The following is a 23427-nucleotide window of genomic DNA, read 5'->3' as shown; positions in this document are numbered from 1 at the left end:
ATTTTAGTCAAAATTTTATTCATTGATTCCCCTTTTATTTCTGTAGGCACCAACTCTTGCTGGAGTCTGGTTCAATGGCCAGTGGCCACCTTCTGGTAACTCACCCAAGTGGTCAGTCTTCATATGAGTGTAAACATGGAGCATTGGCTCAGCAGGCTGTGCAACCATTTTGGGGGCAGGTGAACTTCACACCCAAGCTCAATCCTGCCCTCACCTAACACACACACATAGACACACTTTAATTAGAAGTATGCCATCTAAGTAACTGAAAGGGAGGCTAATACCACCTTCGCCTTGTAATGACACCACAAATATCTGAAGGTTTCTCAGCACTATTGTGCAGTGCTTTGCAGAGGCAACTGAATGCATCTTCTGGGTGGGTACCAATGGGCCGCCAAGGACTGGCCATTTGATATTTAGACCTTTCAATATACAAACATTCAGGTCTAGGGAGCCGGAGGCTTGGGGTGATGACCTTTATGCTGTACTATGATAGTAGGGTACTACAGAACATTTTGTGTAAATGAGATGACTTTTACTCAAGATAAACAAATAGGGAATGGAAATATTTTAATATATTTTACTTGGTACTTTTATCTGGACAACCCTTTTACATAAAAATGAATGAAAAAACATCAAGAATAGACCAGCAAGTTGATGTAAATGCTTAAACTATTCATTAAATGGTCCAAACTTGTGAACACTTCAGAGGAGTTGAGATGGGGTTGGGGGGGGGGGGGGGGGGGTGCACAGTGAGAGGCAGACAAGGAAACACCTATTGCTAACTTAAGAAAAACTCTGAAAAATTACTTAAGGCAAATCAAGCAAACTCCATGATACCACAGATATCCAGAAACATGACTAAATAAAATTAAGTACCCAAATATGTCCCCATATCTTTAGGGACATAGGCCTGTACACTACAAGAACCCTTTGTTTCTATGAAATCAATCCTAAAATGGTCGCAGATTTTATATTCACTTTATTCCTCAAACTCCAGTAGTCCCATGTGCAAAAACACATTCATCAGACTCTAGAAATTTATTGCATCTCTGTCTCTTTCCCAGGTCAACATTTCCCCAATACCCATTCCACCCACCTGCTGCAGTTACATCTTCACTGAGTCACTTAAGTATGAATTCATGTCCTTTCATCCTCTGGCTTGCAGTAAAACCCAAGGTCTCTCTTCCTGCCTTTATTTTATACACCCACTGCTTCCCTAGTTTCATGACTTTGCACTTCTCTACATGAAATTATATTGCTCACTTTTTTGAACTAAGGTTAACAACCTATCCAGATACCTTCACAATTGGCTGTTATTTCTATTTATGATCGCCCCGTTACAAACATCACAGGTCTTCACTAGATATTCTTTCTGGCTCAGCATCATCACTTTCACAAGGAGACCTCATGTACCCTATGGTCTAGAATGTATCTTTACTGTCCAATATCTGCTTAAATGACAGCATGATCCAGGGTTTGTAATATAGAACTCTTAATATACCAGCTATTACAATCTTGCATGTGCTGCCATGTGTTTTCTTTACAGAAGACACACTTTGGAGTATCCCAGTGAGATGAGGCACAAATAACAACTAAAAGTGGTTTACCTTGACATAAAATACTTAAATGAACAAAATATAGTTTTCACGAGATTTTTTACGTTACTTGGAAATCTAGTAAACAGTGAAGGAGGACAGTAGCAATTTCAGGAGGATATAGACTGATGAAATGGGCAGACACATGGCAGCTAAAATGTAATGCAGTGTGTGAAGTGATGTATTTTGGTAGGAAGAATGAGGGGAGTCAATATAAACTAAATCGTACAAGTTTAAAGGGGGTGCAGGAACAGAAAGTGTATGTACAAAATCTTTGGTGGCAGGACAAGTTACTAGAGCTGCTAAAAAAAAAGCATACAGGATCGTGGGCTTTGTAAATAGAAGCATAGAGTACAAAAGCAAACAAAATTATGCCAAAACTTTATAAATCATTGGTTAGGATTCAGCTGAATTATAGTGTCAAATTATGGGCACCACGCTTCAGGAAACATATCAGAACCTTGCAGGGGGAGCAGGGGAGGTTTTGTAGAATGAGATCAGAGATTTCAGATATGTGAAGAGATTAGAGAAGTTGGGATTGTTCTTAGAACAGAGGTTAAGGGGAAATTTGAAACAGGTCAAAATTATAAGGGGCTTAGATAGACTAGATATGGAAAAACTGTTTCCAATGGCAGAAGGGTTGATGACCAGATGACACAGATTTAAGATAACTGGCAACGAGTTGTGATGATTTGGAACACATTGCACAAAAGGGTAGTGGAAGCAGATTCAATAGAAATTTTGAAAAGGGAATTAGATATATACTTGAAGAGGAAAAATGTGCATGGAGAAACAGCAGGGAGGTGGGATTATTGGATTGCTTTTCCCAAGACCCAACACAGACATGATGGGGGTTTAAAGGCCTTCTTCTGTGCTGTACGATTCATTGTTTCAGAAAAATATATAACCAATTGTTCTCCATGGCAACTAACTTTTGAGCTAGCTTGTCTCAAGTCATATCTTCTCTGTTACTCTCTGTATATTATTCATACCTCAACAAGATGTCTCTGTCTAGGAAAGAAAAAGCTCTCTCTCTTGCCTAGGTATATATGTGGGAAATAATCTTTGATTAATTAATTAACACCCAATGGGCCTTCTGCACACATTATCTAAAATCAAAAGAGGTCATCTATCTTGATGGACGATGATGTTTCTTGAATTACATGACCATTTACTCATTTCCCCTCCGTGCTGCTTCATTGTTGAGTAATGTGCTAAAGTAAGCATTCTGATGGCACTCCTGTCAATTGCTAGGTAGCTCATTAATACTCTAAATCACCATGGCTTCCACCCAGTGTCCATTAGCTTTCTAATGCATAGTTGTAGCATTTTTGACTTTGAGAATTTTGGAAGAATAAGGAGAGACAATACATGCTAAATGGTAGAATTTTAAAGGGGGTGCAAGAAGAGAGACATCAGGGGTGGAATGGTGGTCTTTGTGCACAAATCTTTGAAGGTAGCTGGACAAATTAACAAAGTACTTAATTAAGCATTTGCAATCCTGGTCTTTATAAATGGAGACAGAGGGTACAAAGGCCAGGAAGTTTTGCCAAACCTATATAAAACACTGGTCTGGCCCCAGCTGAAGTACTGTGTCCAATTCTGGATACCGCAGTTTGGGAAGGACATGAATGCTTTGGAGAGGGTACAGAAGAGATATTTATAGGGATGAAGGATTACAGTTACATGGATAGACTGGAAAGGTTCTCCTCAGAGCATATAAGGCTAAGAGGGGATTTGATAGAGGTGTTTAAATCATCACACAGAGAATCACAGAATAATACAGTGCAGAAGAGGCCCTTCGGCCCATCGAGTCTGCACCAATGCATTAAAACACCTGACCTGTCTACCTAATACCATTTGCCAGCACTTGGCCCAGAGCCTTGAACGTTATGACGTGCCAAGTGCTCATCCAGGTGCTTTTTAAAGGATGTGAGGCAACCCGCCTCTACCACCCTCCCAGGCAGGGCATTCCAGACCGTCACCACCCTCTGGGTAAAAAAGTTCTTCCTCAAATCCCCCTTAAACCTCCCGCCCCTCACCTTAAACTTGTGACCCCTCGTAACTGACCCTTCAATTAAGGGGAACAGCTGCTCCCTATCCACGCCCCTCATAATCTTGTACACCTCGGTCAGATCACCCCTCAGTCTTCTCTGCTCCAGTGAAAACAACCCAAGCCTATCCAATCTCTCTTCATAGCTTAAATGTTCCATCCCAGGCAACACCCTGGTGAATCGCCTCTGCACCCCCTCCAATGCAATCACATCCTTCCTGTAATGTGGCAACCAGAATTGCACACAGTACTCCAGCTGTGGCCTTACCAAAGTTCTGTACAACTCCAACATGACCTCCCTGCTTTTGTAATCTATGCCTCGATTGATAAAGGCAAATGTCCCATATGCCTTTTTCACCACCCTATTAACCTGCCCTTCCGCCTTCAGAGATCTATGGACAAACACGTCAAGGTCCCTTTGTTCCTCGGAACTTCCCAGTGTCAGGCCATTCATTGAATACTTCCGTGTCACATTACTCCTTCCAAAGTGTATCACCTCACACTTTTCAGGGTTAAATTCCATCTGCCATTTTTCTGCCCATTTGACCATCCCGTCTATATCTTCCTGTAACCCAAGACACTCCACCTCACTGTTAACCACTCGGCCAATCTTTGTGTCATCCGTGAACCTACTGATCCTACCCCCACATAGTCATCTATGGCGTTTATATAAATGGCAAACAATAGGGGACCCAACACAGATTCCTGTGGTACGCCACTGGACACTGGCTTCCAGTCACTTAAACAGCCGTCTGTCATCACTCTCTGTCTCCCACAGCTAAGCCAATTTTGAATCCACCTTATCAAGTTACCTTGTATCCCATGTGCATTTGCTTTCTTGATAAGTCTCCCATGTGGGACCTTGTCAAAGGCTTTGCTGAAATCCATGTAAACTACATCAACTGCACTACCCTCATCTACACATGCTCAAAAAATTCAATCAAATTTGTTAGGCATGACCTCCCTCTGATAAAGCCATGCTGACTATTCCTAATCAAATTTTGCCTCTCCAAGTGGAGATAGATTCTCTCCTTCAGAATTTTCTCCAATAGTTTCCCTACCACTGACGGGAGACTCACTGGTCTGTAGTTCCCTGGCTTATCTCTACATCCTTTCTTAAATAGTGGGACCACATTAGCTGTTCTCCAGTCCTCTGGCACTTCCCCTGTGGCCAGAGAGGAATTAAAAATTTGGATCAGAGCCCCTGCAATCTCCAACCTCACCTCCCACAGCATCCTGGGACACAAATCGTCCGGTCCTGGAGATTTGTCCACTTTTAAGCCTGCCAAAACCTCCAATACCTTGTCACTCCCTCTGACAATTTGCTCAAGAACCTCTCAGTCTCTTTGAGTTCGATATCTACATCCTCATTCTCTTGGGTGAAGACAGATGTGAAGTATTCGTTCAACATCTACCAATGTCCACTGGCTCCACCCACAGATTTCCCCCTTGGTCCCGCATGGGTCCTACTCTTTCCCTGGTTATCCTCTTCCCATTGATATACTTATAGAATATCTTGGAATTTTCCCTACTTTTACCAGCCAGAGCTTTCTCATATCCCCTCTTTGCTCACCCAATTGCTTTCTTAAGCTCCATCCTACACTTTCTGTACTCCACTAATGCTTCCATTGATTTGCTCTCCTTGTATTTGCTAAAAGCCTCTCTTTTCCTTCTCATCGTACCCTGAATGTTTCTGGTCATCCATGGTTCTCTGGGCTTGTTGCTCCTACCTATTACCCTGGAGGGAACATGTTGGGCCTGTACCCTGCCCATTTCCTTTTTGAATGGCCCCCACTGCTCTTCTGTAGATTTCCCGACAAGTAACTCTTTCCAGTCTACCTTGGCCAGATCCTGCTTTATTTTACTAAAATTCGCTCTCCCCCAATCCAAAATCTTTTTTTGCAACTTGTCTATTTCTTTCTCCATAACAAGCTTAAATTGTACCATGTTGTGGTCACTATCACCAAAATGCTCCCCCACCAACACATCAACCGTCTGTCCGGCTTCATTCCCCAGAATTAGGTCCAGCACTGCGCCCTCCCTTGTTGGATCCTCTACATATTGAGCTAAAAGGTTCTCCTGTATTCATTTTAAGAACTTCACTCCATCTAAGCCCTTAACACGATGACTATCCCAATTAATGTTGGGAAAGTTGAAATCACCTAATATAATTACCCTATTATTTTTACACACCTCTGCAAATTGCGCACATATTTGCTCCTCAATTTCCCGCTGACTATCTGGGGGTCTATAATAAGCACCTAGCAATGTGGCTGTCCCTTTTTTATTCCTAAACTCTACCCATAAAGCTTCATTTGATGCCCCCTCCAAGAAATCATATCTCCTTACTGCAGTAACTGACTCCTTAACTAATATTGCAATGCCCCCTCATGAAGGGTTTAGATAGAGTAAAGAGAAACTGTTTCCAATGGCGAAGGGCCAATAATGAGAGTGCACAGATTTAAGACGACTGGCAAAAGAACAAGAGGCAACATGAGAAAAATCTTTTTTACCCACCGAGAGGTTAGGATTTGGAATGCACTTCTTGATAAGGAGGTGAAGGTATTCAATAGTAGCCTTCAAAAGGGAACTGGATAAATATTTGAAGGAGAAAAAAACTCGGAGGACGATGGGGAAATAGCAGAGGAGCAGGACTAACAGTATCACTCTTCAAAAGAGATGGTGCAGATTCAATGGGCTGAATGACGTCCGGTGCCATCGCAAAGGCGCCATTTTTAAAGGGCTTCAAACCCTTACCAGTAATTTTAATTTTTAAAGTGACATGGAGGGAACAGTAACAGTTATAAATTTATAAAACATTGAAACCCCTCTCCCACCCCTCCAATGACAAAACACTTCATTTATTGCCTTGTCGACATCGAAAAAAAATTGTCTTCCCATCCCGAACTTTGTTATCTTTGCCTTAAACCCCTTCCCACCATCTCCTCAGCCAATAGTAGGAGTTTTTGCCCCTTCCCCACCTGAAAGTTTCACTCCTCCCCCCCTCCCACCAGTGTTGCACCTCGATCTACAAACAGAGATCCAAAAGCGCGATATTTCCAGCAATCAGCAGGTATATTGGCGTGGACAGCCAACATGACGAGGTAAGTACTTACTCTTTAATTATCATTTATTTGCATATGTTAATGACCATCACGAGGCCTCGCCACCGCCACTAAAATGGGACAGGGCCTTTCCGGCATCTAGGCCCGTGGCAGGCCTCTCCCAGAAATATTTTCCAGCACCCTTCCCCGCTACAACCCCGACATCGGGGGGCTGTTAACATTCAGCTCTTTAAGTTGACAAAATTCTATTCAGGCAATACAGGTAAAATCCATAAAACCATACGTCCCAGTTCCAATGGCAACGCTGGAGAATTTTGTGTTACTGTCCATTTCTCCAAATCATTAACTTAAGCTAAATTGAAAACAATAATGTTTTAGAGCCAGTCCCGGCAGTACCCCGTGAGTCACGTTGCTGCCTTAATAACTGCCCTTTGCATCCTCTAACAGAAGCAGTTATCTACTTTAAAACTATCCCTCCTTCATGCCCCAAAATCCCCTATGTGGCACTGGGTTTAAATTTTGCTGATGCCTAGGTACACGAAATCTACTGAGTCCCCCATGCCCACTAACTCAGTTATACCTAAAAAGAATACCTCAAGCCTTTATCCAAGGCACAAATACCAAGTCATAATGTCTATTCAAGGAAAATCGCCAAGGACCAGATCATGCAATATTTACCTTGCCAAAATATAGCATGGACTCCCCAACTCCATGAGGCAGTGGTCAGACAATCTACCGCCACATGTCCATCTGGCACCTGACCTATAACTAGCTGCTAGAACAAGGCAGAGAAAGAGTGACTCACTGACCTATTTTTTGCTTCCCTCTCAGTGGTCTCTATATTCCAGCTCTACCTTGATACAAATTATTCATTACACTCACCATTAATTCCAACAATTCCCATAGCAACAACATCTGGTGGGAACTCTGATTTCTCTAAGTGAAATCAAAGTGCTCTAATTCTCAAATATAATTAAATTTGGATAGATGTCAGCTGCTGCATGCTGGTCTTCCTAGATAGTTTTTATTTTGGCCCAGAGTAAATTAGCAGAGGAAGCTAACATTTAAGTTGCAGTGATAATAAGTGATGTCAAACTAGGTAAGGAAAATTAAAGGGGGATCTGGGAGGCTTAACATTGTCCCCACACAGTCATTACAGAGCACAAGTCAGCATTGAAATTCATCATGCTGAAGCAATATAGTGTCTGGTAGGCTCCAATTTCAATTCTGAGTTGAGCATTTGTCTGAGTTGAGCATTTGTCATATGGGCACAAGAAGATATCGAAATCCTGGAAGTTGTGCAGAAAGGGGTCACTGGACTGATCCTTCATGTCAAGGGACAAAATTTTGAAGAAAGGTTACAAAAACTCAAACACCTCAGCCTTTGAAAATAAACGATAAATGACGAAAGATAAATGAGGCAACCTTTAGTAAGCCACTGAGAGAAGGGTATGTGGCGATTAAAGTGCCACTCAGCTCATTGAGTTGAACGTAATGGAAGGTCCTTATTATATTGCCTCTTTCAAATCAGATCATAAAAATACAACTCAGCTGAAACCCATGGAAGTCTGACTGATGACATCTCTCACTTCCACTTCAAACCTTTTTATCTTAGCATTGTCCCACTCAATATCTACCCAACAAAAAAAAGTTGGATATCTCCACCTTACCCTACAGGGACTCTAATTCTAAATAACTGTAAAGCATCTACAAGTCTCTAAAGGAGGAGTCTGCAAGTTGATCAGTTTTATTCCATAGGGATCCAACTAAGGCACAAAACAGCTAGGTTAGTCTTCCTTCGATGAACATTGAAGCACGGGAGCACTTGGACCCTCTCCCCACGCTACCACCCAGTCCCATTCATGCTCACACAGCTGATCTCCTCTAAAAGACAGTGACCTTAATATTATAGAGTTATACAGCACAGAAACAGGCCCTTCGGCTCATTGTGTATGTGCCAGCCATCAAGCACCTAACTATTCTAATTCCATTTTCCAGTACTTGGCCCGTAGCCTTGTATGTTATGGCGTTTCAAGTGCTCATCTAAATACTTCTTAAATGTTGTGAGGGTTCCTGCCTCTACCATCTCTTCAGGCAGTGCGTTCCAGATTCCAACCACCCTCGGAGTGAAAATTTTTTCCTCAAATCTCCTCTAAACTTCCTGCCCCTTACCTTAAATCTATGACCCCAGTTATTGACCCCTCTGCTAAGGGAAAAAGTTTCTTCCTATCTAACCTATAGGTGCCCCTCATAATTTTGTATGCCTTAATCATGTCCCCCTCAGCCTTCTGTGCTCCAAGGAAAACAAGCCTAGCCTTTTCAGTCTCTCTTCATAGCTGAAATGCTCCAGCCCAAGCAACATCCCAGTGCCCAGAACTGTACACAGTACTCCAGCTGTGGCCTAACTAGCGTTTTATACAGCTCCATCATAACCTCCCTGCTCTTATATTCTATGCCTCAGCTAATAAAGGCAAGTATCCCATATGCCTCCCTAACCATCTTATCTACCTGTGCTGCTGCCTTCAGTGATCTATGGACAAGTACACCAAGGTCCCTCTGACCCTATGCACTTCCTAGGGTCCTACCATCCATTGTATATTCCTTTGCCTTGTTAGTCCTCCCAAAATGCATCACCTCACACTTCTCAGCATTAAATTCCATTTGCCACTGCTCCGCCCATCTTACCAGCCCATCTATATCATCCTGTAATCTAAGGCTTTCCTCCTCACTATTTACAACACCATCGATTTTCGTGTCATCTGTGAACTTACTTATCATACCTCCTATATTCACATCTAAATCATTAATGTACACTACAAACAACAAGGGTCCCAGCACCAATCCCTGTGGTACACCACTGGTCACAGGCTTCCACTCGCAGAAACAACCCTCGACCATCACCCTCTGCCTCCTGCCACTAAGCCAATTTTAGATCCAATTTGCCAAATTGCCCTGGATCCCGTGGGCTCTTACCTTCCAACATATCATCTCATCTTCCAAAAAGGTGGATATTCATAGTGCACTTTCCAATTCCTTTCAGTTAGAGAGTAACCTTCACATTATACCACCCAATATTCTCCAAGAGCAAAAGAACCCTTAGCCTGCCATCTAGGCAAAATGTAACAGATCTCAGAGATACTCAACCCACTAATAAGCTCTTAATTATAAACCAGCTGTCAATCATTCCTGTTCCCTTACCGTCATCATTCAGCACGGCTTTGCACCCTATACACGTGCTTCTTTTCTTTGCGAAGGCCATGAGTCCACCCACCTTTGATGTCAGCACAGTCTTGCATCTTGTGTGTTCTCCCTCTATAGTAAACAGGAAATAATTACAGCTGAAATCAATGCACTCAAAAAATAATCAAGCACGACCTACGGCTAGTTTCTTCCAAGTGAAATTCTAATTTATGAATGTTTGTCCTACCATTTATTGTCCCCCTTTAAATCTATTTCTGTCACTATCACACGCTATCACATCTCATCACTCCAACCTCCACTAGTGGTTTGGTGGCTAAATGCACAACCTGGTTTGTGCCGCATTACTTGGTTCAGCAAGATATGCTAGTATTCATCTAGGTGCTCCGGAAAAAAAAGCCAGCATTCCCACTTTTGATCATTAGCCAGAACCTCAGATGGAAGTGACTGTGTGAGAATGTCAGGTGAGGACAGATCAAGTGAGACTCTCATTCCCCCAGTCGAAAAGTTTGCTAATACTCAGTATTTGGGCTCACAAATGAAGGGAGTCACCTGGGTTAGGTACAATATGTACCAGAAACCACACCCAGCATCACTTAGTGTCTTTGCAAAAAGAAAAGTGATTCCTCTTTTCAAAGGAGAAGAATGTGCAACAGATTTCTCATTGAATGTCATCCCGAGATAAGTGGAAGAAAAAAATTACAAAGGGCAGCAAGCATCCCAGCACTTTTTGTTTATCAAATGACCTAGTGAAGTATGAGAGAAACTCACACATGTGGAGCGTAGAGAGTTCAGAAGATAATGGACTGGAATTGACAATCAAAATAAGGATGAATGCACCAGATGTACTACTATACCATTATTTTGGTGTTCTACTGCTAACAACTACTGGAACACTCATCACTGAACTCTGAATAATTCTATACCAGAAACAGATCATTAATAATGCCACAGTGCAAGTGGTCACTGCACCAGAGTTTAAGGTTCCGACGTTAAATTTCACTCACTTAGGAGGACAGCTTCTGCCTTGGTCTCTCCCAAGATAGGCTCGAAGATTCTCAGGAGTGGTTTTGCAAGTTGCTGTTCCAGGTAATACTGTGTATCAATTGGAATGTTGTTCTCCAGAACATAGATTGGATCCTTGAGAGGGAAGGAAGAGGTAGAAAAGGACTGCCATGAATTGGAAAGAAACCTTTACAGTAGAAAGCTTCAAATAAGAAAAAAATTATATGGCTTGACCCAACTGCTCAAACACACCCTGTAAAAGTGGATCTAAGCAACCAGGAGGGGGTTCCGAACAGATGAATTAGGAGCAGGAGTAGGCCACTCGGCCCTTTGAGCCTGCTCCGCCATTCAATAAGTTCATGGCTGAACTGATTACTCCACATTTCCACCTACCCCCGATAACCTTCCACCTCCTTGCTTAACAAGGATCTATCTACCTCTGCCTTAAAAATATTCAAAGACTCTGCTTCCACTGCCTTTTGAGGGCAAGAAGTCCAAAGACTCACGACCCTGAGAAAAAATTTCTCCTCATCTCTGTCTTAAATGGGCGACCCCTTATTTTTTAAACAGTGATCCCCTAGTTCTAGATTCTCCCACAAAGGGAAATATCCTTTCCACATCCACCCTGTCAAGACCCCTCAGGATCTTATATGTTTCAATCAGGTCGCCTCTTACTCTTCTACACTCCAGCGGATACAAGCCTAGCCTGTCAAATCTTTCTTCGTAAGACAGCACGCCCATTTAAAAAAAAAATTCATTCATGGGATGTGGGCGTCACTGGCTAGGGCAGCATTTATTGCCCATCCCTAATTGCCCTTGAGAAGGTGGCGGTGAGCTGCCTTCTTGAACCGCTGCAGTTCATGTGGGGTAGGTACACCCACAGTGCTGTTAGGAAGGGAGTTCCAGGATTATGACCCAGCGACAGTGAAGGAATGGCGATATAGTTCCAAGTCAGGATGGTGTGTGACTTGAAGGGGAACTTGCAAGTGGTGGTGTTCCCATGCATTTGCTGCCCTTGTCCTTCTAGTTGGTAGAGGTCGCGGGTTTGGAAGGTGCTGTCTAAGGAGCCTTGGTGCATTGCTGCAGTGCATGTTGCAGATGGTACACACTGCTTGCCGCTGTGCGTCGGTGGTGGAGGGAGTGAATGTTTGAGGATGGGGTTCCAATCAAGTGGGCTGCTTTGACGTGGATGGTGTCAAGCTTCTTGAGTGTTGTTGGAGCTGCACCCATCCAGGCAACTGGAGAATATTCCATCACACTCCTGACTTGTGCCTTGTAGATGGTGGACAGGCTTTGGGGAGTCAGGAGGTGAGTTACTCGCCTCAAGATTCCTAGCCTCTGATCTGCTCTTGTAGCCATGGTATTTATATGGCTACTCCAGTTCAGTTTCATTCCAGGTATGAAATTCCAATTTCACACTTGCCCACATTATACTTCATTTGCAAAGTCTTTGCCCACTCACTTAACCTATCTATATCCCTTTGTAGCTGCCTTATGCCCTCTTCACAATTCTCTATTTCCTGTTAGCTAGCCAAACCTCTATCCATGTCAATATGTTACCCCCTACACCATGAGCTTTTATTTTCTGCAATAACCTTTGATGTGGAACCTTATCAAATGCCTTCTGGATTTCTAAGTAAAATACATCCACTGGCTCCCCTTAATCCACAACACATGTAACTCCCTCAAAGAACTCCAATAAATTGGTTAAACATGATTTCCCTTTCACAAAACCATGCTGAGTCTGATTGATTACCTTGAACTTTTCTAAATGCCCTGCGATAATGTCTTTAATAATAGCTTCCAACATTTTCCCTAAGACAGATGTTAAGCTAACCGGCCTGTAGTTTCCTGCTTTATCTCCCTCTCTTTTTGAATAAAGGAGTTACATTCGCTATTTTCCAATCTAACAGAACCTTCCCAGAATCTAGGGAATTTTGGAAAATTAAAAGTAACGCATCAACTATCTCACTAGGCACTTCTTTTAACACCCTAGGATGAAGTACATCAGGACCCAGGGACTCGTCAGCCCGCAGCTCCAACAATTTGTTCAGTATCACTTTACAGGTGATTGTAATTTTCTTCAGTTCCTCTCTCCCTTCCATTTCTTGACTTACAGCTAATACTGGGATGTTACTTGTATCCTCAACAGTGAAGACCGATGCTAAATATCTGTTCAATTCATCTGCCATCTCCTTATTATCCATTAATTCCCCAGACTCACTTTCTAGAGGACCAACGTTCACTTTAACTCTTTTCTTCTTTAAATATCTATAGAAACTCTTACTGTTTTTATATTTCTAGCTAGCTTTCTCTCGTACTCTAATTTTACCTTCCTTATCAATCTTTTAGTCATTTTTTGCTGTTTTTTATATTGTGTCCAATTTTCTGACCTGTCTCCCATCTTTGCACAATTATAGGCTTTTTCTTTAAGTTTGATGCTATCTTTAACTGTTTCAGTTAACCACGGATGGCGGGTCCCACCCTTGGAATTTTTCTTTCTTGTTGAAATGTATCTATTCTGTGTATTCTGAAATATCCCCTTAAATGTCTGCCACTCCATCTGTATTGACCTATCCCTTAACCTGATTTGCCAGTTCACTTTAGCTAGCTCTGCTTTCATGCCCTCACAATTGCCCTTATTTAAGTTTAAAATACTAGTCTTGGACCCACTCTTCTCTCCCTCAAACTGAACGCAAAATTCAATCCTATTATGATCTCTAGGGCCGCCTTAACTATGAAGTCATTAATTAATCCTATCTCGTTGCACAATACCAGGGCTAGTATAGCCTGTTCCCTGGTTGGCTCCAGAACGTATTGTTCCAAGAAATTATCCCAAAAACATTCTATGTACTCCTCATCTAGGCTACCTCTGCCCATCTGATTTTTCCAGTCTGTAGGTAGGTTAAAATCCCCCATAACTATCACTGTACCTTTCTGACAAGCTGCCATTATTCCTTCTGTTACACCCCATCCTACAGTGTGGTTAGTGTTAGGAGGCCTGTATACCACTCCCACAAGTGATTTCTTGCCTTTATGATTTCTCATCTCTACCCAAATTGCTTCTACATCCTGGTTTCCTGAACTTAAGTCATCCCTCTCTATTGTGCTAATACCATCATTAATTAACAGAGCTACCCCTCCACCTTTTCCTAGCTTCCTGTCCTTCCTAAATGCCATGTACCCTCCAATTTCAGGTCCCAATCTATGTCGTCCTGCATCCATGTCTCTGTAACGGCTATCAGATCGCACTTATTTATTTCTAGTTGCGCTCTCAGTCCATCTGCTTTGTTTCGAATGCTACGTGCATTCAGATACAAAGCCTTTAGTTTTGTCCTTTTATTATTTTTGTAACCTCGAGCCTTATCTGTTGCTCTCTGGTCTATACTAGACAACTACGGCAGGGGAACAATAGAGGTAGTGCAACTGATCTGTGTCCTGGGATAGGAAGGGCTTTCAAAAAATAGTATGGTATATGCATGCTGAAGGATGCTAAGCTGTGCCGCTTCTCAAGGATGAAATAACCTGCTGCCACTTTCCAGGGTTATGAAGTAAGAATGACTAGCAGACTGCAAGGCTGTCACCACCTGTGAAACCATATGTCAGTACAAGCTGTCACCTTTGGAACAAGGATGATAAGAGAAGAATCAGAAAATGAAACACAAATGGTTTCTTTCTTAGTGAATCAGAAGAAAATGTTTTACTTGTACAGCCTGCTGTTATAATGTCACAAAAGAATCTCCCTTCTGAATCCGTGTGCTTTATTTTCATTTTTCAGGGGTGCTCCTTGGGCTTCAGCACTATCACCACCACCACCACTTTGCATGCAGTCACAGGACACCCAGGACATTTGCAACGGCATTCAGCCAGTGTTAACCAGCCTGGGAGATTAGCTGGCTCTGGAACAGATTCCAAGTCTAGCTCAACAGATTAAGGGCGGCACAGTGGTTAGCACCGCAGTCTCTCAGCTCCAGCGACCCGGGTTCAATTCTGGGTACTGCCTGTGTGGAGTTTGCAAGTTCTCCCTGTGTCTGCGTGGGTTTTCGCCGGGTGCTCCAGTTTCCTCCCACCACCAAAAGACTTGCAGGTTGATAGGTAAATTGGCCATTATAAATTGCCCCTAGTATAGGTAGGTGGTAGGAGAATATAGGGACAGGTGGGGATGTGGTAGGAATCTGGGATTAGTGTAGGATTAGTATAAATGGGTGGTTGATGGTCGGCACAGACCCGGAGGGCCGAAGGGTCTGTTTCAGTGCTGTATCTCTAAATAAATAAAAGTGTGCTCCTCATCGAAAAGAATGAAACCACTTTAGGATGCATAGAATCCCTTCACGAACTGACCTCAACAGACAGGCTTTGCAGGGAAGGAGATGCACAATGGCAGTAAATTTGCAGGATTTTTTTTGAAAGGAACAATGTGGGCAGGGCTTGAGTACTTAGTGATGGTTAGCTCACTTCCTGGCCTCCTCAGATCCTCTAGGCCATTTACAAGACTCAAGTCAGGAGTGTGATGGATGGGTGCAGCCACAACAGTAGCACTCAAGAAGTGGGGCACCATCCAGAACAGAGCTTGATTAGTGCACCATCAATAAGCTTAGTAATCAACCCATTCACAACTAGTGCTTGATGGCTGCAGTATGTACAACCTACAGGATACACTGCAGTAATTCAGAGGTTACTTCAGCACCTCCCCTGCCACGAGGACAAGCACAGCAACTGCATGGGACTAACATCAACTCCAAGTTCCCCTTTAAGTCACTGGCCACATTGACTTGGACAAAGATTGTGGTTCTTTAATCACCACTGGGTCAATATCTTGGAAGTCTCTACCCTGACACCATATGGTAGCACCATCACCACAAGGAGTGCAAAATTTCAAGGAGGTGCCACTTCCACCTTTTCAGAGCAAATAAGGATGGGCAATAAATGCAGCCTCGTCATTACCAGCCAGATCTCGAGAACCAAAATAAACAGTATTCATTAAGGCAATGGGGAAATTACTTGGAGCAGAATTGCTCTTGGGATTGCCACATGAAATTCATTCTTACTCACTGTTTGATATCGGTCTTTAACAACATGCCAAGCCCCCTCTATTTTTCTCCACTGATTTTCTCCTCTTCTGATGATGCCAGTTCTTGCTGGGGTACAAGTCCACAGTACCACAGCCCTCTGTTAACTCATTCAAGGAGCCATACCTCACGAGGTTGTACACAGGGAATGTCAGCAGTCTTATCAATGGCAAGGAGATGGGGCATCACAGCTAAGCCTGATCCAGTCCACAGCGAACATGCACACTTTCCAGATGAAGCCAGATAGCAATTGGAACGGAGATACTTGGAAGGATTCCCCAATTCCCCCAGCCCAATGCTGCATGGGCTAATTCCTGCCCAAATTAGATCAGCTAACTCCGCATAGATCTAGGATCAAAGCTGGAGCCTTTAGACCTTTACATATTAGGCCTTTAGAGTAGCCAACAATTCTATTTTTAATCAATTGTACTTATAATGGCCACATTTTTCACAAAAACATTAATACTCTTTTTACTTGATCCTTCTCTCCACCAGTACTGTAAAAAGACATATTAAGTTAAATATTTAGAAGTGTGCAATTCACATAATTGTATTGCAACAATATGGCACAGCACTTCCCTACGATTCTTCTGCATGAACTGAATAAACAGCTATTAAAAACATTTCTTTCTGTGGGATGTAAAGGTTTTATGTGAAAGAAATAAGGAATTGGATAGTCTCAATCCAGTTACCAGTAGATATGGAGCCTCGGTCGGTACAAAACTTCTAACTGCAAGCTGAGCTACAGGATGGCTGATTTGGGAATTGGAAAATCCTGGAGCAGGGCCACTCTTCTGAGGTTGAGACAAGGGAACATAATTGGGGCAGAGGAGAAGGAGGTTTACTCTGCCTTCGCCGTGCTATACTTGACCTGGGAACACTCAGAAATGAAAAGTCCGCTCATAGAATCAAACAGCATAGAAGGAGCCATTCATCTGATCATGCACTTGGAAAGAGACATCAATTTAGTCCCTCTCCCCTGCACTTTTCCCATAACCCTGCAAATGTTTTCTTTGAGAGTATAAATCCAACTCCTTTGAAAGTTACTACTGATTCTGCTTTCACCACTCTACCAAGCAATGCATTCCAGATCATCATAACTCGCTATGTTTAAAAAAACTCATCTCCCCTCTGGTTTTTTGCCAATTATCTTAAATTATCTGTGTCCTCTGGTTACTGATCCTCCTGCCAATGGAAACAGTTTCCCCTTATTTACTCTATCAAAACCCTCCATAAAAAAATGACAGAACTAATTCAAAAAAGAGCATTTTTCTTTTTAATAGGTAGTCAGGTCAATAGCTTGCTGCAGTGGACAACAAAGAACAGTTCCTCTGTGGTTTGCTCACTGGCTGCAGATTTTTTGCCTTATTAGGTTTTATAGTTATGGGCATCCCCCTACACTATTGTAGGATGGGAAACACACCTGATACAACACAAACACCAAAACCACTGAACTTTCTCTTTCTGAGCTGAGGAAGTTAAGCGATCAATTAAACATGTTCAGAAAATAAGGAAATACTTTCGCAAAACTGAAAAAAGAGAACAAGTGCTCAAAGGCTCACTTCCCCAAGCACAGCATGGCTGATACCACAGTGGGGAGGGTTCCCAAAAACACTCTCAGAAGACAGTCATTAACTTCAACTTCTCTAGCATTCACCCTAAATACAATTGCACTTCTTTTGGAGATAGTGGGTAGGTGATCGTGGAAACAGGAAAACAATCTCGGGGGTGGCATAGAAGACTGGTTGGCTAACAGGAAACAGAGTAGGCATAAATGGGTCATTTTCTGGTTGGCAACATGTAACGAGTAGTGTGGCACAAGAATCTGTGCTGGGGCCTCAACTTTTTACAATTTATATAAATGACTTAGATGAAGGAACCGAGGGTATGGTTGCTGAATTTGCTGATGACACAAAGATAGGTAGGAAAGTAACTTGTGAAGAGGACATAAGGACGCTACAAAGGGATATAGATAGGTTAAGTGAGTGGGCAAAGACTTTGCAAATGAAGTATAATGCGGGCAAGTGTGAAATTGTCCATTTTGGCAGGAAGAATAAAAAAGCAAATTATCTAAATGGTGAGAGATTGCAGAGCTCTGAGATACAGAGGGATCTGGGTGTCCTAGTGCATGAATCGCAAAAGGTTAGTATGCAGGTACAGCACGTAATTAGGAAAGCTAATAAAATGTTATCGTTGAGCACAAGGGGAATTGAATACAAAAGTAGGGAGGTTATGCTTCAGCTATACAGGGCATTGGTGAGACCACATCTGGAGTACTGTGTACACTACTGGTCTCCTTATTTAAGGAAGGCTGCAAATGCATTGGAGACAGCACAGAGAAGGTTTACTAGACTAATACCTGGAATGTGCGGGCTGTCTTACGAGAAAAGATTGGACAGGCTAGGCTTGTATCCATTGGAATTTAGAAGAGTAAGAGGCAACTTGATTGAAACACACAAGATCCTGAGGGGTCTTGACAGGGTGGATGTGGAAAGGATATTTCCCCTTGTGGGAGAATCTAGAACGAGGGGTTACTGTTTAAAAATAAGGGGTCGCCCATTTAAGACAGAGATGAGGAGAAATGTTTTCTCTGAGGGTCATGAGTCTTTGGAATTCTCTTCCTCAAACGGTGGTGGAAGCCAAGTCTTTGAATATTTTTAAGGCAGAGGTGGATAGATTCTCGATAAGTAAGGGGTGGAAGGTTATCAGAGGTAGGTGGAAATGTGGAGTAATCAGGTTCAGCCATGAACTTATTGAATAGCGGAACAGGCTCGAAGGGCCGAGTGGCTTACTCCTGCTCCTAATTCATATGTTCGTATTGCATGTTTGGGTGGTCGACTCCATCTTTCTGCACTCTTGTCTTCATAAGTGGTCCAGATGTGCAGATAGTAGCACTAGAGGAACATCTCAGTGAAGGAATTTTACCTGGCTTATCTATTGCAGAGGGAGCTAATTTTATCCAATGCAGCATCCATGAGCTAAGAAGTGGGAAATGAGCCAGGATATCAGCTTGCCATCCATCAACTTCTGCTGAAAAGCATGGCATATATGACAACTTGGGCAAGAACAGGGCCGGGCATGCTGTGATACTCTCTACGGTCGAACAGCCTGCCAACTGTTCAAGAATACAATTGAGTTAGATACTGGACAGCAACAGGTACTTATGGAACCCCAAAATAACTTAGCAACGTCAGAACAGGGGAGAAAATTTGACAGGAAACAAAAATTACAGGACTTAGAGTTTAAAAAAAAAAGCCAATCACATGGTTGCATTCTATATGGTTTCTTTAATTGCCTGCTTTGTTTACAACTCCCTCTGCATTTCCGCAAGACATAACAAGGTATTTTTATTGGATCTGAACATCTAAAAGGTGTGGAATTTGAAACTGAAAAATGGCACAAAATGGCAACTGCTCAACATACAGAAAAAACCCAACACACATTAAGGGTACAAGAACAAGCCACAGGTTGTGCATTCCAGGACAAGCACCTCATCTCCTGATCTGACAAAGCCTCTCTACCATTTGCAATGCTCAAGTTAGGAGTGTAATGGAATACTTGCCACTTGTCAGGTTAGGTACAGCTGCCACACTTCCAACAATAACACCACCATCCTGGAAACAGGAGGTTTGTTGATCAGCTCCCTGCCACTGGATTCTATATCCACTCCCTCCAACACTGGCACACTGTGATTGCAGCATGCACCACAGACGGAATGCACAGCAGCAACTCACCCTACTCACTGTACTTTGTCAGCACCGTCTAACCTGCAACCTTTACCACCAAGGCAACGAAGCAGCATCACGAAAACACCATCATCACAAAGTTCCCTCCAACATCCTGACTTGGACATTTATTGCCATTCCTTCATTATCAACATCAGTAAAACAGATTATCTGGTCATTATCTCATTACTGTTTGTGGGATTTTGCTGTGTGCAAATTGACTACTGCGTTTCCTGCATTACAACAGTGACTATGCTTCAAAAGTACTTAACTGGCTTAAAGTGCTTTGGGACGTCCGGGAGTTGCAAAAGGCACCTGTCTTATTGTCACTGGTTCAAAATCCTGGAATTCTCTACCCAACGTTATCGTGGGGCACCATTACCATAAGAGCTGCAGCGGTTCAAAGAGAAGTCACCAACTCGCCAGGGAAACTGGGAATGGGCAATGAATGTGGCTTTGTCAGTGCCAACCACACCACGAGAACAAATTTAAAAACAAATTGAAACATCCGTACCTCAGACTTCATGTAGGCTGCTGCACCTTTTGCAGCACTGACGATGACGTAGGGCACTCGGTCTCCAAGATTGGGCGCACTGCCTGCATCTCGCTTTCGCATCCTATATGGCAAAGACAAGAAATGGATCCAAACACATACTTTAAACTTAATTTCAGCTAAATTATTCAAGTATCTTAATTAATTGCTATTCCCTAACCAACTCTAGTGCTCAATACTTGCTGGCCCACACAACCCATCACTGTGTGGAACTGACAGTGAACTGAAATGGTGGTACTGAAGTGAAAACTTATTCTTTTAAAATTACGAATAACGATGAATAAACAGGATGCCTTTATAAAGCATGTTTGCCAAGTTGATGAAAATGATGTTACCTCTGCAAAAATACGACTGCATATGAGTGAAACTCCAGTTTGACAGTTTGAGAGATAATTGCAGACTAATTGCTTGAATATGACCTTTCCCAGCACAGAGTGAGACACTGCAGAGCAGGGTGAAAGAAATAAATTTTGTATTTAATGACTTCTGTTTTTTAATAATCAGGACAATGAGTGCTTCAGTATTATGTTAATTGAATAGCGTTAAATGGAAACTGAAGATAATTTATTTCTGTACTAAAATAGCTCTCTATCCTAATCGATTTAAACGTGGGGGTCCCGCAAGAACGTCAGGGTTCGCTTATGTCCCTGATGTTGGAACTGTATTTTGTACGATAAGTAACTGGTTTCTGGGTTCAGGGGAACAGGACTCAGGTACCAGATACAACTATTTGCAATGAAGTCTCTGATGATACTTGTACACAAGCAGAGTTGAGATGCAACAAAAGGTCAAAACAGATCAGTTAAAGTAACTGTCCCTTCCCCCTTACACCGCACTTTTAAAAAAATGATTTGTATTTACATAGCACCTTGTCCAAGTGGCAAAAAAAAACCTCAAAATGGTTCACACTAAGAATGAGCTTATTTCTTGTTAAGTCAGCAAGAATAGCAGCCACTGAGTCAGCAAGACCCCACAAACAGCAACAAGACAAATGATCATACCGATGTTTTTTGTAATACTGGTTGGATGAGGAACAATGGACAGAATAGCAGAGCTTCCTTAGTGCTATAGAAGGATTTTTAAAGCCCACTTGAATAGTTACATACAGACACATTCTGCTTCATATCGCATCAGAAGGAAAGCATCTCCCTCAGTGCATTGACCAGCACTAAACTGGAGCATTAGCTTTGATTACAAGTTCAATTCCTGCTGTGAGTGCTACCAATGGAGCCAAGCTGACATAAACCTGGCAAGTGGTTTATTTTCTTTTGGTTAAGTTTTTTTCCCCTCATCTTCTGAAAGTGGGGACTCTTTCTTTCAGTACATTTACACAGGAAACAAACCAGAGACCTGCTGGTCTGTATGGCTCAATTACAAACTAACTTATCAAATGATTCACTAGAAGACTAACTTAGTTTAATGTTGCAAAAAATGTACATTTAAATAGAAATCAATATTTCCATTTACTCCAAAACTTAAACGCTTTCCCTTTTGATAGGGTTGGTTTGTACCGGTTACAGGTGCAAGGGCCTCCCCTTTAGTACTGCACAAGTGGCCATCCAGTGAATATCAGCAGGCTATTCAACTCTGGGAGGCTTTGGGGATTGTCCTGTTCGATCAGGAGATCAGGAATGGGAACTTTGGTCTCATTTTTCACCTCACTAACCTGGGACACTAAGGTGAGTTGTGACATCGATACTGTCTTCCCATTCTGATATTTGTGAACTCAGCACATACAAGGGATTGAAACCCAGAAACAGCTCATTTTCATGTTGGGAAGCACATCCATATACTGAGTCACTGGAGAGCTCCTCAACCCAAGATTATTTGCAATTAAACAGTATTGTTTAGTGTTTGAGGGTATAGGGAGGGTTACAAATCGGAGAACTTCACGATAAGATTCTTCACAGACCAGCGCACAGTCCTTGCTTGCACGAAAAAAGGTTAAACTTGAAGCGAAACAGACCAGAAGATCCCCGATTCAATTCCAGGTCTGTGCCAAGCTAGCTGATTTCAGCTGGGGCAGTAATTCAAGTGCCATACTTGGCGTCTGTACCCTAGGGGATTTCGGGGGGGGGGGGGGGGGGGAAGCACAAATGCAGGGGAAGCAAAACACCCACTCAGTCTAATTCTGACTGACTGAGAAAGAGGATAGGATTCAGCTATGCTGCTGACTACAGTTAAACAGCACCCCAATGCACACAGACAAGGCCTATACATAAACAGTAGTTGCCCGAGTGATGTACTACAAGGTTGACCATGGAAGCACCTCCTAACAAGAGTCAGCATCTTCAAGAGAGGTGGCGAGATACCTGAAAAAAAGAATTGTGCACTTAAAAGCAACATCTTAAAGTTTTATAAAGGCCTCCCCAGGCTGATGCCTCATTCCGAATACAAGGTGTTAGGATGGGTCCCGAATCTACTAAGCAAGCCATCATACTGAAGGGAACCTTGTTCAGGATGAATCTAAAAAAACTTTGTGATTATGTGAGAGCAACGAAAGAGAGAGAAAAGATTTGAACAGTGCCAAAGACACTAAAAATAGACAAGTCTTGATTACAACGATCACCCACTACCCACAAAGAAGCCACAACTGTGTAAAGGAAAGTCCCACAATCCTTTGCGTGGGTCTGATAAAGTCTAAATTAAGCCATCATTGCCCGAACACCTGCATCGGACATGAGCTCCACAGCGAGGGTGGTGAGAACAGGCCAGGCTGTCAACGATGCGTGACCACTGCACCTTTTTTTCAGTTTTATACTCGGTGAACTGCATCCAAGAGCCCCCTCTGCCCTTGGGAGCGGGGGTGTTTGCCTGGCTCCAACTGATACAGACAGAATGCCACAATGCAACATACAAGATTTAACGCTTTTCTTTGTGAACATTTGATTGGGGCAGCCTTTACTATTGATATCAAATTCTTAATTTCAAAAAAAACCAAAGACACAGAAAACAAAACTGAACATTGGTCCATCGAGCCTGCTCTGCCACTCGTTAATCCCAATTCCCTGCTTTCTCCACATTCCTTACTTCCCAAGTATACGAACAATAATCAACAGGTAAAGACCCTCTAGTCCTTCCAACTTATCCCACACAATTGTAATACCTTGTGCAGCACAGTATATACAATCGCTGCTCCATCCAGAAACTGTAAGGTCTCC

The 23427-nt window shown here is 42.6% G+C and overlaps 1 protein-coding gene across 2 annotated transcripts in view; it reads right to left on the bottom strand.

Annotated features, from left to right (window-relative positions):
* pold1 (polymerase (DNA directed), delta 1, catalytic subunit) overlaps positions 1-23427 on the bottom strand; it is a 153117-nt gene that overhangs the window by 17865 nt on the left and 111825 nt on the right. For both annotated transcript variants that reach the window (XM_068019663.1, XM_068019664.1), the window contains exons 22-24: positions 20228-20330; positions 10922-11054; positions 9915-10028 (exon numbers count right to left, since the gene is read on the bottom strand). In XM_068019663.1, the coding sequence (XP_067875764.1) occupies positions 9915-10028; positions 10922-11054; positions 20228-20330 (350 nt within the window). The remainder of the gene's footprint in view (positions 1-9914; positions 10029-10921; positions 11055-20227; positions 20331-23427) is intronic.

This window comes from Heterodontus francisci, chromosome 41, assembly GCF_036365525.1.
Source record: "Heterodontus francisci isolate sHetFra1 chromosome 41, sHetFra1.hap1, whole genome shotgun sequence".
Classification (NCBI taxonomy): Eukaryota; Metazoa; Chordata; class Chondrichthyes; order Heterodontiformes; family Heterodontidae; genus Heterodontus; species Heterodontus francisci.
Note: the sequence above shows the minus strand (reverse complement) of the source record. Positions and strands in the feature narration are given on the sequence as shown.